The 20,943-nt window shown below is 34.6% G+C and overlaps 1 protein-coding gene across 7 annotated transcripts in view; it reads right to left on the minus strand.

The window, feature by feature from the left end:
- NEK1 (NIMA related kinase 1) overlaps window positions 1-20,943 on the minus strand; it is a 193,128-nt gene that overhangs the window by 119,468 nt on the left and 52,717 nt on the right. For 6 of the 7 annotated variants that reach the window (XM_045997312.1, XM_045997311.1, XM_045997310.1 and 3 more), the window contains exons 13-18: window positions 12,245-12,304; window positions 11,943-12,002; window positions 11,806-11,853; window positions 11,564-11,638; window positions 6,323-6,486; window positions 1,746-1,848 (exon numbers count right to left, since the gene is read on the minus strand). In XM_045997312.1, the coding sequence (XP_045853268.1) occupies window positions 1,746-1,848; window positions 6,323-6,486; window positions 11,564-11,638; window positions 11,806-11,853; window positions 11,943-12,002; window positions 12,245-12,304 (510 nt within the window). Of the gene's footprint in view, window positions 1-1,745; window positions 1,849-6,322; window positions 6,487-10,224; window positions 10,352-11,563; window positions 11,639-11,805; window positions 11,854-11,942; window positions 12,003-12,244; window positions 12,305-20,943 lie in introns of those variants that run through there. The other variant, XM_045997314.1, reaches the window with a different exon arrangement.

Below are 20,943 nucleotides of genomic sequence, written 5' to 3' on the forward strand. Positions count from 1 at the left end.
TTAAAAGAAACCACAATGTCTGCATGGGATTTATAGATTAGACAAAGGAGAAGACAAGATTAATGAACCTGAAGATACTGAAATAAAAGCTATTTAAAATGAAAAATATAATAAAGAGTGAAAAAAAATGAACAGATCTTCAATGAGCTGTTGAGAGAGCATCACATGGTCCAATGGATGGGTACTGAGAGTCTCAGAATCAAAAACAGAGAATGAAAAAATATTTTTGAATAAATAATAAATGTAATTTTTCCAAACTTGATGAAAATTATAAATCCACAGATCCAAGACATTCAATGAATTCCAACAAAATAAACATGAAGAAAACTACACAAAGCTACACTGCAACCAAACTGTGTCCATTGATATGTTAAAAGTCAGTAGAGAAGAAAGACATATTACATATACAGGAGAAAGAAGAATGACAGTGAACTTGTCAGAAACAGACATGCCAAAATATAACTGGAGAAACATCTTTAAAATACTGAAAGAAAAAAAATCTCAACATATAATATTACACTCACCAAAAATGTTGCTCAAAAAAGGCAAAATAATTTTTCAGACATACAAATGCTAAACATATTTACCAACTAACCACCACTACAACTTATCATTTAAGCATGGGGACAAAATAAAGAAGATTCCCAACATATCTTGGGAAGTTTCTGTCCAAAAGAATTGCCAGGGAATATTCTCCATCATAAATAAAAATAAAGTGAGGGCAGAATAGAATGTAATGATGAGGAAAGAAATATATAAATCCTGACAAGTCCAATAATTGTTTTAAAATATTTTAAATTAAAATCTATAACTAAAATTCCAAATGCTATTAACTTTGGAGATATGGGGTAAGAGAAAACACAGGAGGTTCTCTTGTACCATCTACAGGAAGGATACAAATAAAGATTAATTCCAAAATTAGAAAAACAAATTCAGGTGTTAAAATATAAAGCATAACCATTAAAAAAATCTAAGCAATCTTTCAATGATATTATTTCAAAGAAAAATATCCTAAATTGAAAAAATTACATTACCTCACAAAGATACCGCTTATGAATTTACAGCAGTTATAAATGTAATCAAAACACATTACCATATAATTGATCTATTTTCTATTTTAGTAGGATGCTTCACAATGTGGTGAGCTGATAGAAACAATCATCAATTGTTCTGTAGACAAAAGGTCAAAAGGCATTTTGTGTACCTCTACAAGTCAAACTATTAAGTTTTAACTACTAAAATGATGATCTAAAAACTGTTAATATTTTATTGGATACATTACTTAATTAAGTTAGCTGGCATAATGGGGGTTTTAATATACTTTTGCTTCTAATGTGCGTTTGAGAAGGTAATACAGTTATACACATTTATCAAACTGTTTCCCAGTTTTCTTTCAAAATTCTTTGCTACTTAAAAGTATTTAAAACCAAAAGCATGTCCGAAAAAAACAAATCTAGCAATGTAAAAACTCAGTTGTTTTAATACAAATATCTAGGTTGCTAAATCTACTTCTCTTTTTAAAGGAAGAATTCAGCTATGAACTTAGTCCTAATTAACCAAAACATCCACAGAATTTCACCTTGGTATAAAGGATATGGCAGAAGACATATGGTTAAGATATATCACAACTTTATAAAGTTTAGAGTAAATGTTTGTAAAGATTTAGAATTCATTTATACCTACCTTGTTCCAGACCTTCACTTTGAATATTAATATGTTCAAAATCTCAAAAAAAAAAATCATACCATATGTCCTTCGGCTCGAGCTTTATTTTGCCGTGCTTCCCGTTTTCGCTGTAGGAACTCCTCCACTTGTTTAGCTCTTTCCACAGCTAGCGGTCCCTTTTGCCTGTGTAATTTGGACAAATAGCCAAAGTCAGAAATTCTGAACATTAAGTATTTCAAAAAGTTAAAAATTAGCCTTATTCTAAATGTTTTCTTTGTTGCAGAATAGGAAGAAATAAAACCTTCTCTTGTAATGAAATAGTTATATATTTTACTATCTACTACCTACATCACATTCTTCACTTTTTTTTTTTTTTTAAAGATTTATTTACTTGACAGAGAGAGAGAGGGACAGGGAGAGAGGGAACACAAGCAAGGGGAGTGGGAGAAGAAGTAGGCTCCCTGCTGAGCAGGGAGCCCAATGTGGGGCTCAATCCCAGGACCCTGGGATCATGACCTGAGCCGAAGGCAGATGCCCAACTGAGCCACACAGGCGCCCCCCTTCACTATTTTAAATAGAAGTAAAATCTATACTACTATTCCAAATCTTATCAAGAAGGTTTCTCTTACATTTACTTAAGCTATTCAATTTATAAACACATAAAATTGTTTTGGACTATATTTAATTATAGAAGAATCTCAATAGTGTCCAAATAATGAAACTCATTGCAGAACTCTGTACCAAATATATCTAAGAACCTTCTTTAAACAGCACTGAAGTAAAATAAAAGCAGTATAGTAGCAATTTCAAAAATGAAATACAAATTCAAAAATGAATAAAATGTTTGTGTGAGTTTTCAAAATACAGTAAAAACCAATGTCTAAATTCCTTGAGTATCACAACTATTAAAAAAAAAAAGTAAAATGTAAAGGTTATATTTCTGTATCTTTCACTCATAATTATAAAAGAATGTAAAAATGTTGAGCTTAGACTACAAATGAAAAATACAAGGATGACTGGCTGATTCTGTCAGTTAAGCATCAACTCTTGATTTCAGCTCAGGTCATGATCTCAGGGTTGTGAGAGTGAGGCCTGAGTTGGGCTCCTCACTGAGCATGGAGCCTGCTTAAGATTCTCTCTCCCCCTCTCCCTCTGCCCCTCCCACCCCTGCTTGCATGTGTTCCCCCTCTCTAAAATAATTTTTTTTAATTTTTAAAAATTTAAGTTTTAATTTAAAAAAAATATATAAACAACATTTACTGAACATCTAATACATATTGTACCTGTTCTACTGTACCTAATATATATTTTGCCTTTTATATATTATGCCTGCTATATATTTTGAAAGATACAAAAATAAATAAAACGTAGCCCCAATAATCAGAGAACTCATAAGATTGTGCTTCTACTGATATTTTGTCTACGGCACACAAACTTCCTACAGCCTCTCTTTAAGACCATAACTAAGATAATTAATAAAAAAATTAAAAAATTAAAAATAAAAGACCTTAACTAAGTTATGTTCTGAATAAGACATCAAGCAATATCTTTTCTGTCTTCCAATAGTTTTAAACACTTCCTGATTTCCATCACTGACATCTTATAGGGTTAGGTAATCTCTATAGCTGGTTAAAAGACTTTTATTATGACTGTCAGGTATATGTAGGTAGTTAACTCTTGATCTAGTTCCACATTACCAAATTCAGGGATGTACTTCACATAATCCATGACGGTTTGAGTAGATTAAGAATAATGAATGAAGAATTTGGTTATGCCTCTGTAGTGCACATGTGCTATCCTCTAGTAGTCATATTACACACCACATAATTATGGGATTAATATCTAGTCTGGATGCAACATATCTCCCTGGATATATCTAGGCAAGGCTGCATCCTAGTCAGGTATAGTCCCTTTATATAAGGCTGGGCCTGAAGAGGGCCCATAATCTTTAAGAACAATCACACACTCAGACACTGAAGCTGCACGTCTACTGGTTAAGGTTCTTTTGTGGGGTCCTGGAAGTTTACAGCACCACTTACAATTAAATAAAATTGCTGATCCCTCTGCTTTGTATTCTGACTGCATCTCTAACCTTAATAAAAGTAAAACATGTTTCATTTCCCATCCTGATACCACGTCCAATGTCTGTCACTCTAAACCTTCAACTGACATATTAATACAACAGCTTCATGGAATTATTTTAGTAAAACATGGTCATATGTATAATGGTTTTGATTTATAGATTTTCATACCATTTAAAGCTATAAAGTACTCCCATTCTATTTATTTATATGATTTATAGGTTTAGAGTCACCAAAAAGTCTTTTCCCAAGCTGATTAAAATAAGGTTTACATAACTCATTGTTTTCAATCACAAACTTAAATCCTGTAGTGATTTTTGCTTAACATTATTTCTTTTCCCCTCCCATTTATTAAACAAATATTGAGTGTGAACTTTTTACCAATATTATATCTGTCTTTGAAGATGTAAAGATGTATAAACAGAGTTCCAAAATTCAAGGTTGATTTAATATATACAAAAATGAGAATAATAAACTTTATTAAAAGAATAAAAGGACAAAATCTGTGTAATTGATTCTATGACACCAGACAACACTTAAAAACCTATAAATATACTATCTTTATTTCTCACATATGTTACTACTTCATATGTACCAAAATAAGAACCCATACTCATATTCTTATTCCTCTCTAAAACTGTAAAACTGCTAGACTATTAGCACAAACTATCCACGCTACACTCACAGAGAGAAACCAGAAATAGTCAATTTACTCAGTGGTCATTTTCTTCATTACACATTAGGAACTCATAGGCACATACTATTTTAGACAAATTAAACATTCTGTCTTCTCCATCTTTTGAGTTCCAAAATTATTCCACTTAAAATCAATAAAACAGTAGTCTAAATTAATAATAAAGTAATGGTAACATAAACACTATATAAACCACAATTATATAGTAAGAAATTAGGAATTTGGAAAGTAAAATATAGAGACATTAAAATACATTAAATAGAAGGAATTATTCTAAGACGAACATCTTTGGTGGGGCGGGGGAGAAGTTCCTTTTCTTATTACAAAGGCATGAATAAGTGCCAACATCTGGGTAGGTTACTTCACATCCATGGCTCAAATCCTTTACGGTTAAGGGATATTTAAAAATTTTGAGGGATGATTTTAAGTGATTAAGGGATAAAAACAACATAAAAATAAGTAGCAATACAGGTAGAAGAAATAATCTGAGAAATAAAAAAATGAGTCAATATGGTTTAAGGTAAAAGAGCTGGAGTGGCACAGAGTTAATGAGATAAGAAAAGAATGTAGGGGGTTTATTCATTAAGCTTCCTCCTCTGTTTAACTGGCATAATGTTGATCCGATGGAATGGAATGGCTATCAGCTTCACACAAATTAAATGATGCACTGGAGAAAAAGACTTGGAAAAGTAAAACACAAGTGTTAAGAGGTACTCAATAGTTTTATAAAATGGTCTTACATGGCTGAGGCTCTAATAATAAAAAGCTAACTGAATTTAAGTTCATCAGCAGCAACAGTGTACCACTCTGATGGGAGATGCTCATAAGGGGGAAGGCTATGTAAATGTGGGGACAGGGATAATAGATGGGAAATCTCTGTACATTCTCCCTCAGTTTTGCTGTAAACCTAAAACTGCTCTAAAAAAAAGTCTTAAAGAGAAAGCTAATTGAAGCGGTGTGTTGAGACATACACGTGAAGTCATACTGGCCAGAGTTATTGATAATAAGGGAAGAGGAAAAATAGGTAAAGCCATAAGGAGGGGAGCAGGCAAATAGGGATGATCCAAAAATACAAGGAAAAGAGAATTTGAAAGAGTGAGTTGACCATAAATATCAATTTGCTGATTCAGTTTGAATTAGGGAAAAGAACTGACCAGGAAAGACAATGACATACAAATAACAATAAAACCAGTTGCATGACAGTGTGAAGAAAATGTTCTTTAATGCTAATGGCCACTAAAAAGTACAAGACAAAGGAATCATAATATTTAAATTGGAGGAGACCTTAAGTATTAACTAGTCTAACTTCTCACTGAATAAAGCATTCCTCTAATCCCATCTGGATTTCCTGACACATGGTCATTCAAATCTCTAGATTAATAATTTCAGTTTGAGGATATTCATTAAATCCTATGATACGCTGGCCATTGAACAGCCCTAATACTGGGCTACAATCAGTTCCTCGACTTCTCCAGGTCATAGTAATTCTACATGGTGGAAATATAAATAAGTCTAATTTCTCTTTTACATGAAAAGCTATCCAATTTTTTTAGGCTTGCTCCTTTAAGCATGCTTTCTTTAATGGTGACTAAATTCTCCCAGCTTCTTTAATTTTCCTAATAAATTGTTTTAATCCTCACTAAATTCAATATGGCACAACACTTAAGCAAGTGAACTTTGGAAACAAACTGTCCAATTTCAACTTTTTTTTTCTTTTTCTTTCTTTTAAAGATTTTATTTAGGAAATGGTGAGGACCTGTAGCCCCTTAGGAAATCCTGGATGTATTTCAGATGAAATTCCTCTGTAGATAAACATGCAAAATGACTTTCGTTATTTTCTCTGAAGCAAAGCATAAGCAACTTCTGCGGAACACGGCCATACCTTTCTGGATGTCTTCGGCCATATATTTCTCCTTTACATTTATTTTCATTATTTTCTGCTCTTTGTTGCTGCATTTGATCAAAAATAGCATGATAATGTTCATACTGTCCTCGAGAAGAAAAAGATGATGAAGCCACAGCCCCTCCACTGCCAAAAAAGGGAGCCTAGGAATTAAACAAAGAGCTCTCACATGTTTATCTCATAAGGCCCAAAAGGCCTATAGTACCCTCAAAAGAAAGGTTGTTTTTTTTTTCAACACTTCACTTTTAAAAAGCAATTAACTAATTTGAACATATTAATAAACAGCCTAAAGCAAAATATTTTCCGACTAAAACCATTAACATTCAAAAAGTAGTATACTTTGTTACTAAGAATAAAGCATAATTTAACAAACAAAAATAGAAAAAGATTAAAATTGTAAATATTGAAAAGTCTTGTCTTAAGTTTTGAAACAAGTTTCTCCTACACATTTTATGATGCCATTCTATTAAGTTCAAACATGTATAATTTGTAAGCAAAAGCAGAGCCTATTTTAGTAATATTTGAAATTATATTTAACAAAAACATTTACATATGGCATTTAATATACCTCAAATCCTTCAACTCCACAAACAGTAAAGATACAGTAAGTACTGAGACTGAGCAACTTTCACAAAATAGAAAAAAACTTACCAGAAATAAAAATTCCTCAAAAGAAAAAAAAAAGGCACTGGAGAAAGATACTGTTCAACCCAGCCTTGAAAGCAATGTAACAAAGATAGACTAAATGATTAAATATGAGCCAGGGTATTAAAGTAAAAATAAGCAATGTATGTGTAATATTTGAGTGTTGACAGCAGGAGGAGGAAAAGAGTATGCAAACAAATATGAAAAGAAGGCAGACAACTGGTCAAAAAGGCTAGTATCTCTAACTGCTATAGATATCTAATATATAATATAATAAAGGACATATAATAAAGGACAACAGAAAGCATTTATAAACTTTCTGAAAGGTATAGCAAAACAAAACAGTTTTTAAGAAGGTGAGTCAAATTATGCATGATGAGCAGGAATAAGAGAGAGAAAAAGGTAGAGGAACTAATTGGAAGGCTTACTGCACTGATGCCAAATCACAAGCCTAGAAGTAAAGAAAGACAATCAATGAAAAAGGGAAGGGAGCTGTGGAGTCTCTCTGTGCATAACACAGAATAAAGGCAGACATAATGCCACAACTACTGAAACATAACTCAAATAGTGTGTGTGGAAAACTCATAGTTAGAAAACAGATGTCAGACAAGGATAAGAGTTTTAAAAGTAAGTGTGTAATACTTCACAAGTCAAGGTGAAAGAACTTCACAATCAAGAGGAAATTAATAATCTCAAATGCAGAGGTCAACAACAACACTAAAAAGAAACTGTTATGACTGAAGTTGGGTGGTAGCATTTCAAAACCCATTTCTGTGGGGAAAGTGATGAGAACAGAAGCCAAAATACTGACAAGTGAAAGACCTTCCAAGTGATAACATCTTAAGGAAGAAATCTGGCAAAGAAAAGAGGCAAAGAAAAATACCAGAATCAGGTAAATTTCAGTGTACCCAGTGAGATAAAATCTTAACACAGTAAGCTGCAGACAATATTATTAAGAAGCATGAGTGGGAAAAAAAAACTGGAAATGAATACAGATAACTGATTAAAGATGCTTGAGAAGAGATGGAAGTTGTTAGAAATAGGGAAGGTAACTAATTAGGCAGGAAACCCCATTAAAGGAATCCTCACACACATCTTCAAAATGTGCCTCTCGAGGCAAGAATCAGAATCAGAATTCTGATGAAAGGCAGTTGCATCTCTTATGAGACTGGTTACTCTCTGAATATAGTCTGGTACTAATATCACCTTGACTTGAATTTGAGTTGTCTAATGTTTCTCTTTAGAGAAAACATTAGACACTGGAAAGTATTGTTTAAAGTAATGCTGAAAATACTGGACTAGAACACTGGAACAATATTATCTTTCAAAAATCACCTTCTTCACCAATTAGAAGCACAGGTGGATAAGTTTTGACAAATATATACACTTGTGTAACTACTACCACAATCAAAAGCATATCCATCACCCCAAAAAGTTCCCTCATGTTACTCTGCAGTCAACGTTCCCTCATCCCAGCAACCACTGATCTACTCTCTGTCATGGATTGGACTGCCTTTTCCATAATTTCATGTAATTGAAATCATACAATATGTACTCTTATGTCTGGCTTCTTTAACTCAGTATGTTTTTGACTGATCCATGTTGTATGTATTAACAGGTTATTGCTTTTTATTGCTGAGTAGTATTTGAATATATTTTCAAGCAACAGATAAGCTTCTCACATATTATGATCACTGTATGATCCAACTATGTATGTGCAACATTTCATAATTTAAAAGAAAAAAAACACACATTCATAAGAGATACATCAGAAATAAAGCAGTAAGTCCCAGATTTTGCAGATAGTAAATAACCAAAGACATTTGGTAATTTATACTCTGAATAATGCCTTATTAGAAGTTTATAATAATGGTATTAATTGAAATCTTTCCCTTAATATCTAGTTTCCGTTTTATCTTTAGTTAGGGGATTGATTTCCTTAATTTGATCAACATTATACTGAGGCTCTAGGTCCCTATCAACTGTAGAGAAATCAAACAACCTAAGAGGTTAACTATTTCAAACTCCATGGGAAAGAAGTACAAAAACTAACATAAGAATTTGCTTTAAGGGCGCCTGGGTGGCTCAGTCGATTAAGCATCTGCCTTCAGCTCAGGTCATGATCCCAGGGTGCTGGAATGGAGCCCTGCATCGGGCTCCCTGCTCAGTGGAGAGCCTGCTTCTTCCTTTCCTTCTCCCTCTGCCTGCCTTTCTGCCTACTTGTGCTCTCTTTCTGTCAAATAAATAAATAAAATCTTTTAAAAAGTTAAAAGAAGAAAAAAAGAATTTGCTTTAAGTCATGGGAAATAGTTTTCTTAATTTTCAATAAAAGCATTATAGAAATTTATAAAATGAAGCAGAAAATCTATTAAGCACATACTATGGAATTCTGTTGAAAACTGTCCCAATCAGTTACCAAACAACATTGATTAAACTGGACTTCAGGATAAAGTATAGCTTTAGACATCACAGAAGAAAAGACATTTTATTGCATAGAGGATATATATGCAAAAGGAGAAGAAAAAATAATCAAATTCTCAACACTAACCATGTACTTGATATAAAATGCTTGACAAAATCAGAGGGCCTACATTTTAATTGTTAAGTTTTATTTTATAATCAGTTAAGATATGGAATTATTTTATAATGGGCAACACTGAGTCATTCTTGTCATTCAGGAGGTAGCAAGCTCTACTTCCAAGTACAGTAGAGAGTACAGCACAAAAATGGTAAAGTATAATAAAGATAAAAGTATATTACTAAAAACAGCATAATATATTAACACAGAATTAGAAAAAGTGACTTACTGAATTATTAATACATAATATGAAAAATATGAAAGCCAGCACAGAACACACATATCTACATAAAACAAACTTTTATTCAAATCATAACTTTTGGGGAAAAGAAGTAAAAATGGTAATCAAGTCAATTTGACAAATCTATTTAGCACCTAAATACTAATGAGCTTGGGTCAGGGAATGAATTCACAATTTGAAGACATGTGGTGTATAAACAATGAATCCTGGAACACTGAAAAAATAAAATTAAAAAAATAAAGACATGTTGACTAAAAGCTGATTGGATGACATGCATTAAAATTATAATACAGAGGAATAAAAGTATATTCATTTTTTAACTGCATTTATTTTTATTTATATTTATTTATACATTTTATTTACACAAAATACCACAAACTTAGTAGCTTAAGACAATACCCATTTATTATCTCACTCTTTTCTTGGCTCAGCAGTCTGGATGCAGTTAGCTGGGTCTCCTGTTCAGGATCTCACCAGAGAGCAATGAAGGTGTCAGCCAGAACTGCAATTCTCATCTGAGGATCAGGATCCTCTTTCAAGTTCACTAGATATTGGAAGAATTCATTTCCTTGTGGCCATAATGCTAAGGTCACCACTTTCTTGCTAGTTGTTGGTTAAAGAGGACTCCTAAAGGCTACCTATACTTCCCCTGCAACATTGTTTGCTTTTTTAGAGGCCAGCAGAAGCATGTCTCTCAGACTTTCTTCTCTCCTTCCAGTCTATTATGAGGGAATCTCATTAAATGTCAACAGTAATCACCGGAGTGACTATCCCATCACCACTTCACCATGCAACAAAATCTAATCAACCCCTATCCATAAGGTTCCACCAAGGGGAGTGAATACAAGGTATCTACACCAGAATTATAACTTTGAGGGACCATCTTAGAATTCAGCCTACTGTAGATACGTAAGGATGCTACAAGAGCAAAAGAGGAAATTTAAGATTCAGACAAATAGAACAAAGAAAGAAACAGGGAGTCAAACCTGTGAGTCCTTACTAGTCACATTCCAGGCATTGTTCTCAAAACCTTTTTTCTTTTCTTTTTTTTTTTTTAAATGAAGAAGTTAAGGCTCAGAAAAGTTAAGTAACTTGCCCAAGGTTATAGAGTCTGGATCTACCCAAAAGGAATGTCTGAATTAATATATCTAGGTAAATGGTTAGCTAGGTAATCTGCTATCTAAATAAATGGTTGGATGTGGGATTGATAGTGAAGAGGGAGGGAGGGGTGCTCTCAAGTAAAGAGAAACACTGTGCAAAGACAAAGAGATTAGGCAGGTTACACACAATAAGAAAACTACAATACAAGTATGGTCTTTAGTTCAGCTTCACTTGAGCACATAGCCTGTGGTAGGGAATGGATGGAGATGAGCTTAGAGAGATAGGCAGGTGCCAGTCTAACAAGAATCTTATGAAAACTTATTCCTTAAGGCTAGATGAAGGAATAAAAGAATTTTAGGCAGAAGTGTGAAAAATTTTATTGAATTTTTAAAAAGATTCTTCTGGAAGAAATGATGTATCACAGCCTTCACACTGAACTTTTTAAACAATTTACCAGTGTCAGATATTAGTTATCAATACAAATTATGCATCAAATACATGTAGGAAAACTAAGAATTTGTAATAGATGAAGAATTCCAGGTAAAAAGTTAATACCTCCCCTCCTCCCAAAGCCAGTTATATACATTTCAAAGAGCAAGGTGAAACTGGAGGAAAAAACCACAGAAGTGTAACCATATGGGTATCAAATGCCTACCTTTACTTCACCACTTCCACCAGTACTTAGCACGTTTCTCCATCCTTGTTCCCTGGCCCTATTTATTCTCTCCAACTTTTGGAGAAAAGAAACAAACAAAACACAATTTCAAGTATTTAATATGAAATACATGAAATATATTTACTTACACAATGGAAATCAGTGTGTTCCTTTAGGGAAAAAAAAGTATATGTGTGGGGAGGGGGAAGAATGCACCATGGAAAAATGGATTATCCTCTTACCCTTTCCTTTTCCTGTCTTTTCATCTGCTCCGCCTTCATTAAACTAATCTGTAACAATTTTAAAGACAAACTTCTTAGAACTCTTGAAACTATTATGGTCCACAACTTGGCAAGGAAGAAAAAAGCAAAAAAACTACCTGATCCTTTTGTTTCTTTTCTTTTTCAATAAATTCCAACCTTCGCTTTCTTGCTGCTTCCTTAAATAAAAAAAGAACAGTTTTATCAATACTAATTCCTACTTTTTCTAGTTTCATAAGGAAAGTTAGTATACCAATAGTAAACATACGCCCAGGGAGATTAGGAAGAGAAAAAAAGGATTAAGTTGAAGGTTTATTTGTTTGAAAGAAATAAGGAGGAAAGGTTTGGAGGTTTTATAAGATTTTGTTTCTCAGAATTGTTTTTGCAAAGCTTTAAAATAATCAGACAGATGTCTTTATACCTCAAACATTTTCCTCCTTTGTTCTCCGGGGTTCACTTTCTTCACTGGAATGTGATGGGCCTGGACAAAAAGTAAAACTACAAATTAGATAAGGATTTTGAGGTACCTATTTGAAAAATTCAAATTTGTGGAAACTTAAAATAAGAAAAAGGTAAAGCCAAATACTGCCATAACTCTGTTTCCAAACATATTATCCCTACAGTAACACAATAATAGGAAGAAACTCTTAACACCTACTTACATCAATGGATAGATCATTCAGACAGAAAATCAACAAGGAAACAGCAGCTTTGAAAATCACATTAGACCAGATGAACCTAAGAGATACATACAGAACACTCCACCCAAAAACCTCAGAATACACATTGTTTTCCAATGCACATGTAACATTCTCCAGAATGTTAGGCCACAAAACAAGGTTCAATAAACGTAAAAAGATTAAAACCATATCATGCATCCTTTCCAACCACAATTGTATGGTTTTAGAAATCAGTCACAAGAAAAACTGTGGAAAGAATACAAACACATGGAGCTAAATAACAAGCTACTAAACAATGAATGGGTCAACCAAGAATTCAAAGGGAAATAAAAAAAAATAGATGTAAACAAATGAAAATGAAAACACAACAGTCCAAAATCTTTGGGATAAAACAAAAGTTGTTCTAAAAGGGAAGTTTAGGGGTGCCTGGGTGGCTCAGTAGGTTAAAGCCTCTGCCTTTGGCTCAGGTCATGATCCTGGGGCCCTGGGATTGAGCCCCGCATCAGGCTCTCTGCTCTTCCTCTCTCTCTGCCTACTTGTGATCTCTGTCAAATAAATAATAAATAAAATCTTAAAAAAAAATAAAAGGGAAGTTTATAGCAATATAGGCCTACCTCAAGAAACAAGAAAAATCTCAAATACAAAACCTAACCCTATACCTAAAGGAGCTAGAAAAAGAACAAGGTCCAAAGCCAGAAAATAATAAAGACTAGAGCAGGAAAAAAACAAACAAACAAAATACACACATATATATGTATTTATATATATATATATATATATATATATATACATATAATCTCTAAAAATCTCTCTAAAAATTTTATTTATATATATATATCCCTAAAAATAAAAGAATGGCTATAGTGTTTGATATGGTGTTTGTTAAGCAAAAATAAACCTCAGATTCAAAGAAACCATGAAAAAGGGTTCTTCTACAATCACTAAGTTCTGTCCTCAGATACAGATGTTAATTTTCAAAGTTCTCTAATATGAAAATAAAATGCCATTTAGAAAGCCCAATATTGAAGAGATAAATTTTTAAAAAGTAGTTATCCAATATATGTTCACTATTATATAAAATTTAACAATAGTAAAAAGTTAGTCTACTTCACTCTCTACTTGTAGAGGTAACTACTGTCAGTATTTTCATGAGTAACCTTCCAATACACACTTAAATATATATACACACTTAAATATATATATATAACTATATACATACATAGAATTTTAGCTTTTTATGCCTCTTACATAAATGTAATAACAATGTGTTATTAGATGAAAAAATGCTTTTTACTGTTAACAATGCTCCTTAACATTTTCACAGCGTAGTAAGCAAATTAACAATGGCAATATTCCATACAATGGATATAATTAATTTATTTTAGCATTCCTCTAGGGATGGATAACTGGGTTGGTTCTACTTTTTCCTACTCTATATGTCTGTAAGGCACTTCCCTGTCCATACATCTTTTTGCCATATGCAAGCTTTCAGAAGGGCAATTTTTCTAGACATGGAAGTACATTTCTAACACAACTTAGATGTTGAGAAAAACTGCCCTCCCAAGAGTCTGCACCAAATTATACTCCCACCAAAACACTCATTTACTCACAGTCTCACAAATATTGAGGATTATCAATCTATCTTCATTTTCTGCTTTTACAAAGGTTAACAATATCTCCCAGTATAGAGATATTAACATTTCTCTTTATGCACCAATTGTTCATCTAATTGTGGGGTTGTTCAATTATAGGAGCTCTTTGCATACTGCAGAAAATAAGATTATTACAGATGTTACAAATATTTTCCCCATTCTATTAGTTGCTGTTTGTTTTATCTTTCACCATACAGAATTTTATAATTTATGTACAGTTAAATCTGCCAATCTTTTCTTTAATGAGATCTGCATATATTGTTTTGCTAAGGAAGACACTTTAACCTCGATATTATGTTTTGTTTCTGCCACTTAGTTTCATTTTTATATTTAGATCTTAATTTATATTGGATTTTTAAACATTTATAGCTAGATTTTTATTTTTAGACCTATCTAAAATAAATTTTTATTCATGGTATATGAGTTGGGAATCTACATTTTTCTAGGATTTCTAGGAAATTCAATTATCTCATAACAATTTATAGGCTGATACATCTTTTTTCCCACTGGTTTAAAATGCCTCATGTATCATATAATAAATTCACATACATATTTGGGTCAGTTTCTAGAATTCTCTACTCTATTCCACATAATCATCTCCTCTTCTTTCTTTTTTCTTTTTTTAACTGGGATATAAAGTCACCTACAGGAAAGTAGATAAAAGATCTACACAGAGGTTAGCAAAAATAAATAACCATATAGCTACAACTCAAGTCAAACCAATACCCAGAATCCCTCCAAGTATCCTTTCACAAATTCTACCTCTACTACAGAGGTAAAGACCGTCCTGACTTTTAACTACCACCTTGCTTTTCTTTATTGTTTTGCAACTTACATATGCCTTCCTAAACAATATAGTTTAGTATTTTTAATTCTGAATTTCTTATGAATGGAATTATATAATATGTATTCTTTTGTATCTTGTTTCTGTTGCTTAATACTGTTTTTGGGATTTATCTACATTATTGTTTCTATCTACAAGCTGCTTCTTTGAGATCACACAGGTATCTTCAACTGTATCCACACAGAAGAGAAAAATATGGTAACATAAAACATCACATTAAGAGAAATATTTTATTTTGCATTTCTTTTTAAAAATCAGAACTAAACCTATTCATAGAGCTCCCTCTGGTGGCATAAGAACAGAATCCTTTAAAAAATAACATTACAGGCACTGAAACAAGTTTCTGACATGCAAATATTTTTATCATATACTGAGTAGTAATACTATGTTACTAGCCTAAATTTTTCCGGTTAAAAAGTGACAAGACAATATCATTAAGTGGTTGTAGTTTTTCTTATAAACTTCTCATTTTCAAGCTTTCACCACCTCCATGAACACACCAACTTTACACCTATTTATGGGAGCAATTTCTCCTGGAGAACTAAAGGCTGATTTAACAACTTCTACACAACTAAAGAAAGAACAAGAAAAACAAAGACATGGTTTAAAAAAAAAAAAAAAAGGGAGTTCCCATCCCCAATGTTGAGAACTACAGTGCTGAGGGACTGGAAACAAATTGGTCTGCCCTGGGACACAGAAAATAAGCTATTTAAAAGAACAATTAGTATGTAATAGATCTGGCCCTAGAACTCCATCAGAGGAGCAACTACAACTCCATCTAGGTACAAGTGGCTGGGAGTGCCGTGGTTTACACTACCTCCTCCACCATGAAAGCACAGACCAGATTAAGGTACAGACACCAAAGCTGGCCTACCCACTTCATAATGCTCTGGGTCCCTAGCCCAACAGCAGCCCCAGGAGTTCTGGAGCTTTAAAAGAGCAGCCAGCATACAGAAGAGCCAGTCTTAAAAATCCACCAAGGGGCAGGGAGAGCTGATAGAACTCTTTCTGGGCCAAGTCAGAAGGGCTAGTGAGTAACACAGTTTACACTCCCCTCTACCTTAGTAATGGGAGCAGGGTGCCCTATCTGGCCTGCCACTTCAATGCGCCCCGGGCCTCTAACCCACACCAGATCCAGCCATCAAGGTAGCCAGAGGGCAGTGCACACAAAACCCCTGGTCAGCACTTACTACAGCTCCACCTTTTGTGCCAAGGTGACACAGGTGTGCAAAAGGACCCCAGAACACACAGGCCCAGACCACCATGGCTTTGGACAGTTTATAAGGTAGCTCCAGTGCATGGTGCTATAGGACCTCCCAGGTGATGCCTGCTTTGGCTCCAGCTGCCATGCCAGGGTACCCCAGGTATGAAGGCCCCCAAAACACCCCACCTGTTCTGGCCTCAGCTCCAGTCACCTTGTCAGAGCACTCTCTATGCAGAAAGCCCTAGAAACCCCGAAATATATCTATCTAGTTCAGTTTCACCAGTTCAATGTGCCCTGTGTGTAGAACCATGGGACCGTCTGTGTTACAGAGTGCTTCAGCTGTACGGACAGGCTGTCCTCTGCATTTAAGGGCCCCAGAAACTCCCTCCCAGGCCTGCAACCAGTTTAGTTTTAGCTGTCCTGCCAGGGTGCCCACTGCATTGAGAATCCCACAATCCCTTGCTTGGATCTGTTTCAGTTTCAGCTCCTCCTAAGGGCACCCTCTGAACAAATAGCAATAGGAACAGTCTGGGCCACATATCCCAACAAGGCAGCCCAGCACAGAATGTGCTATGACCTCCAGGCCACAACAGCCACAGTTCCACCCAGCCACCACAAGTCATCAAGCACACAAAGTCTACATAAGGGACAACCATATTTAGGACCATTCCTCCCAAGTTAAGGAAAAGCAGCTGTTCCACATATGCCATAGACACAAACACAGAAAGACAAGCAAAACAGGTAGAAAGAAGAATATGTTCCAAAAGAAGGCCACTCCTCCTTCAGGACTGGGAGAGATACTCTTTCATCCAATACATAGAAACAAATAAGAAAGCCAAACGAGGAAACAGAGATGTATGTTCCAAACAAAAGAACAAGACAAAAATCTCAGAAAAAGACCTAATAATATGAAGATAAGTAACATACCTGATAAATAACTCAAAGTAATGGTCATAAATATCTTCACTGAACTCAGGAGAAGAATGGGTGGACACAGAGAGAACTTTGACAAACAGAAAGGAAACATAAGAAAGTACCAAACAAAAGTCAGAGCTGAAGAATACAAAAATTAAACTGAAAAACACACTAGAGGGGTTCAACAGCAGACAAGATGAAGTACAAGTACAGATTAGTGAGCTGGAAGATAAAGTCATGAAACTCACCCAGACAACACATCAAAAAGAAAAAAAGAATTTAAAAAATGAAAATAAGGGGCCTCTGGGACAGTATCACGTGGAATAATATTTGCATTATATGGGTACCGGAAGAAGAGAAAAAGAAAGGGGTCAGAAAACGTAACTGAATAAATAATGACTGAAAACTTCCCAAACCTAGGGAAGAAAGTGAAATTCAGGTCCAGGGAGTACAGAGAATTCCAAAAAAAATGAACCAAAAGAAAGCTACACCAACACACACTATCATTAAAATATCAAAAGTAAAGAGAGAATTTTTAAAATGCCAAGAGAAAAGCAAATTGTCACATACAAGAGAAACCCCAGAACGCTGTCAGATTTCTTAGCAGAAAGTTTGCAAGCCAGAACATAGTGTCAAAAGATCAACAAGGCAATAAGGGCTTTAAATGACACACTGGACCAAATAGACTTCACAGATATATTCAGAACATTCCATCCCAAAGCAACAAAATACACTTTCTTCTCCAATGCATATGGAACATTCTCCAGAATACATCACATCCTGGGTCACAAATCAGGTCTCAACTGGTACCAAAAGATTGGGACCACTCCCTGCATATTTTCAGACCACAATGCTTTGAAACTAGAACTCAACCACAAGAGGAAAATTGGAAAGAACTCAAATACATGGAGGCTAAAGAGCATCCTACTAAAGAATGAATGGGTAAACCAGCAAATTAAAGAAGAATTTTTAAAATTCATGGGAACAAATGAAAATGAAAACATAACTGTTCAAAATCTTTGGGATGCAGCAAAGGCAGTCTGAAAAGGGAAGTATATAGCAAGAGAAGCCTTCTCAAGAAACAAAATGGTCTGAAATACACAACCTAACCTTAACTCATAAAGGAGCTAGAGAAAGAACAGCAAATAAAGCCTAAACCCAGCAGGAGAAGAGAGATACTAAAGATCAGAGCAGAAATCAATGAAATAAAACCAAAAGAACAGTAGAACAGATAAACGAAACTAGGAGCTGGTTCTTCAGAAGATTAAAAAGATTGATAAACCCCTGGCCAGACTTATCAAAAAGAAAAGAGAAAGGACCCAAATATATAAAATCATGAATGAAAGAGGAGAGATCACAACCAGTACAAGCAATTTTAAGAACATATTATGAGCAACTATCTGCCAACAAATTAGACAATCTGGATGAAAGGAATGCACTCTTGGAGGCTTATAAACAGCCAAACTGAAATATGAAGAAATAGAAAACCTGAACAGACCAATAACCAGCAATGAAATTAAAGTAGTAATCAAAAATTTCCCAGCAAACAGAGCCCAGGGCCAGACGGCTTCCCAGGAGAATTCTGTCAAGCATTTAAAGAAGAATTAATACCTATTCTTCTGAAACTGTCCCCAAAAAATTAGAAATGAAAGGAAACTTTCAACCCCATTTTATGAGGTTAGCATTACCCTGATCCCAAAACCAAAGACTCCACCACAAACAGGAAAATTACAGACCAATAACCTTGACAAACATGGATGCAAAAATTCTCACCAAAATACTAGCTAATAGGATCCAACAGTACAGTAAAAGGATTATACACCACAACCAAGTGGGATTTATTCCTGGGCTGCAAGTTTGGTTCAACATCCACAAATCAATCAATGTGATACACTATGTTAATAAAAGAAAGGAGAAGAACCATATGATACTCTCAGTAGATGCTGAAAAAGTATTTGACAAAGTACAGCATCCTTTCTTGATTAAAACTCTTCACAGCGTAGGGATAGAGGCTACATACTTCAATATCATCAAAGCCATCTATGAAAAACCCACAGTGTTTTTCTCAATGGGGAAAAACTGAGAACTTTCCCCGTAAGGTAAGGAACACTGCAGAGATGTCCATTATCACCACTGCTATTCAACGTAATACAAGAAGTCCCTAGCCTCAGCAATCAGACAACAAGAAGAAATAAAAGGCATCTGAATCAGCAAAGAAGTCAAACTCCCACTCTTTGCAGATGGTATGATACTTTATGTGGAAAACCCAAAAGACTCCACCCCGAAACTGCTAGAACTCATACAGGAATTCAGTAAAATGTCAGGATACAAAATCAATGCACAGAAATAAGTTGCATTTCTATATACCAACAACAAGACAGAAGAAAGAGAAATTAAGGAGCTGATCCCATTTACAACTGCACCCAAAACCACAAGATACCTAGGAATAAATCTAACCAAAGAGGCAAAGAATCTGTACTCAGAAAACTATAGAATACTCATGAAAGACATTGAGGAAGACACAAAGAAATGGAAAAATGTTTCACTGGAAGAACAAATATTGTTAAAATATTGTCTATGCTACATGGGGCAATCTACACATTCAATGTAATCCCTATTACAATGCCATCAATTCCTTTCACAGAAATGGAACAAATAATCCTAAAATTTGTATAGAATCAGAAAAGACCTCGAGTAGCCAGAGGAATGTTGAAAAAGAAAACCAGAGCTGGTGGCATCACAATTCCGGACTTCAAGCTCTATTACAAAGCTGTAATCCTCAAGACACATAGATCAATGGAACAGAATAGAGAGCCCAGAAATGGACCCTCAACTCTATGGTCAACTAATTTTTGACAAAGCAGCAAAGAATAACCAATGGAAAAAAGACCGTCTCTTCAACTAATGTGGTTGGGAAAATTGGACAGCCACATGCAGAAGAATGAAACGGGACCACTCTCTTACACCATATACAAAAATAGACTCAAAATGAATGAAAGACCTAAATGTGAGACAGGAATCCATCAAAATCCTAGAGAAGAACACAGGCAGTAACCTCTGTGATCTTTGTTGCAGCAACTTCTTGCTAGACTATCTCCAAAGGCAAGGAAAACAAAGGCAAAAAATGAATTACTAGGACTTCATCAAGGTAAAGAGCTTTTGCACAGCAAAGGAAACAGTCAACAAAATCAAAAGACAACCAACTTAGAATGAAAGATATTTGCAAGTGACGTATCAGATAAAGGACTAATATCCAAAATCTATAAAAAAAAACTTATTGGGGCACCTGGGTGGCTCAGTGGGTTAAAGCCTCTGCCTTCGGCTCAGGTCATGATTCCAGGGTCCTGGGATCGAGCCCCACATTGGGCTCTCTGCTCAGTGGGGAGCCTGCTTCTTCCTCTCTCTCTGCCTACTTATGATCTCTGTCTGTCAAATAAATAAATAAAATCTTTAAAAAAAAAAAAACTTATCAAACTCAACACCTAAAGAACAAATATTCTAATCAAAAAATGGGCAGAAGAGATGAACAGACATTTCTGCAAAGAAGGCATCTAAATGGCCAACAGACACATGAAAAAATGCTCAACATCACTTAGCATCAGGGAAATACAAATCAAAAGCACAATGAAATACCACCTCATACCAGTCATAAGAGCTAAAATTAACCACTCAGGAAAAAGAGAGATGTTGGCAAGGATGCAGACAAAGAGGAATCCTCTTACACTGTTGGTGGGAATGCAAGCTGGTGTAGCCACTCTGGAAAACAGTATAGAGGTTCGTCAAAAGGTTGAAAAAAGAGCTACCCTATGACCCAACAATTGCACT

This window comes from Meles meles, chromosome 2 (assembly GCF_922984935.1).
Source record: "Meles meles chromosome 2, mMelMel3.1 paternal haplotype, whole genome shotgun sequence".
Lineage (NCBI taxonomy): Eukaryota > Metazoa > Chordata > Mammalia > Carnivora > Mustelidae > Meles > Meles meles.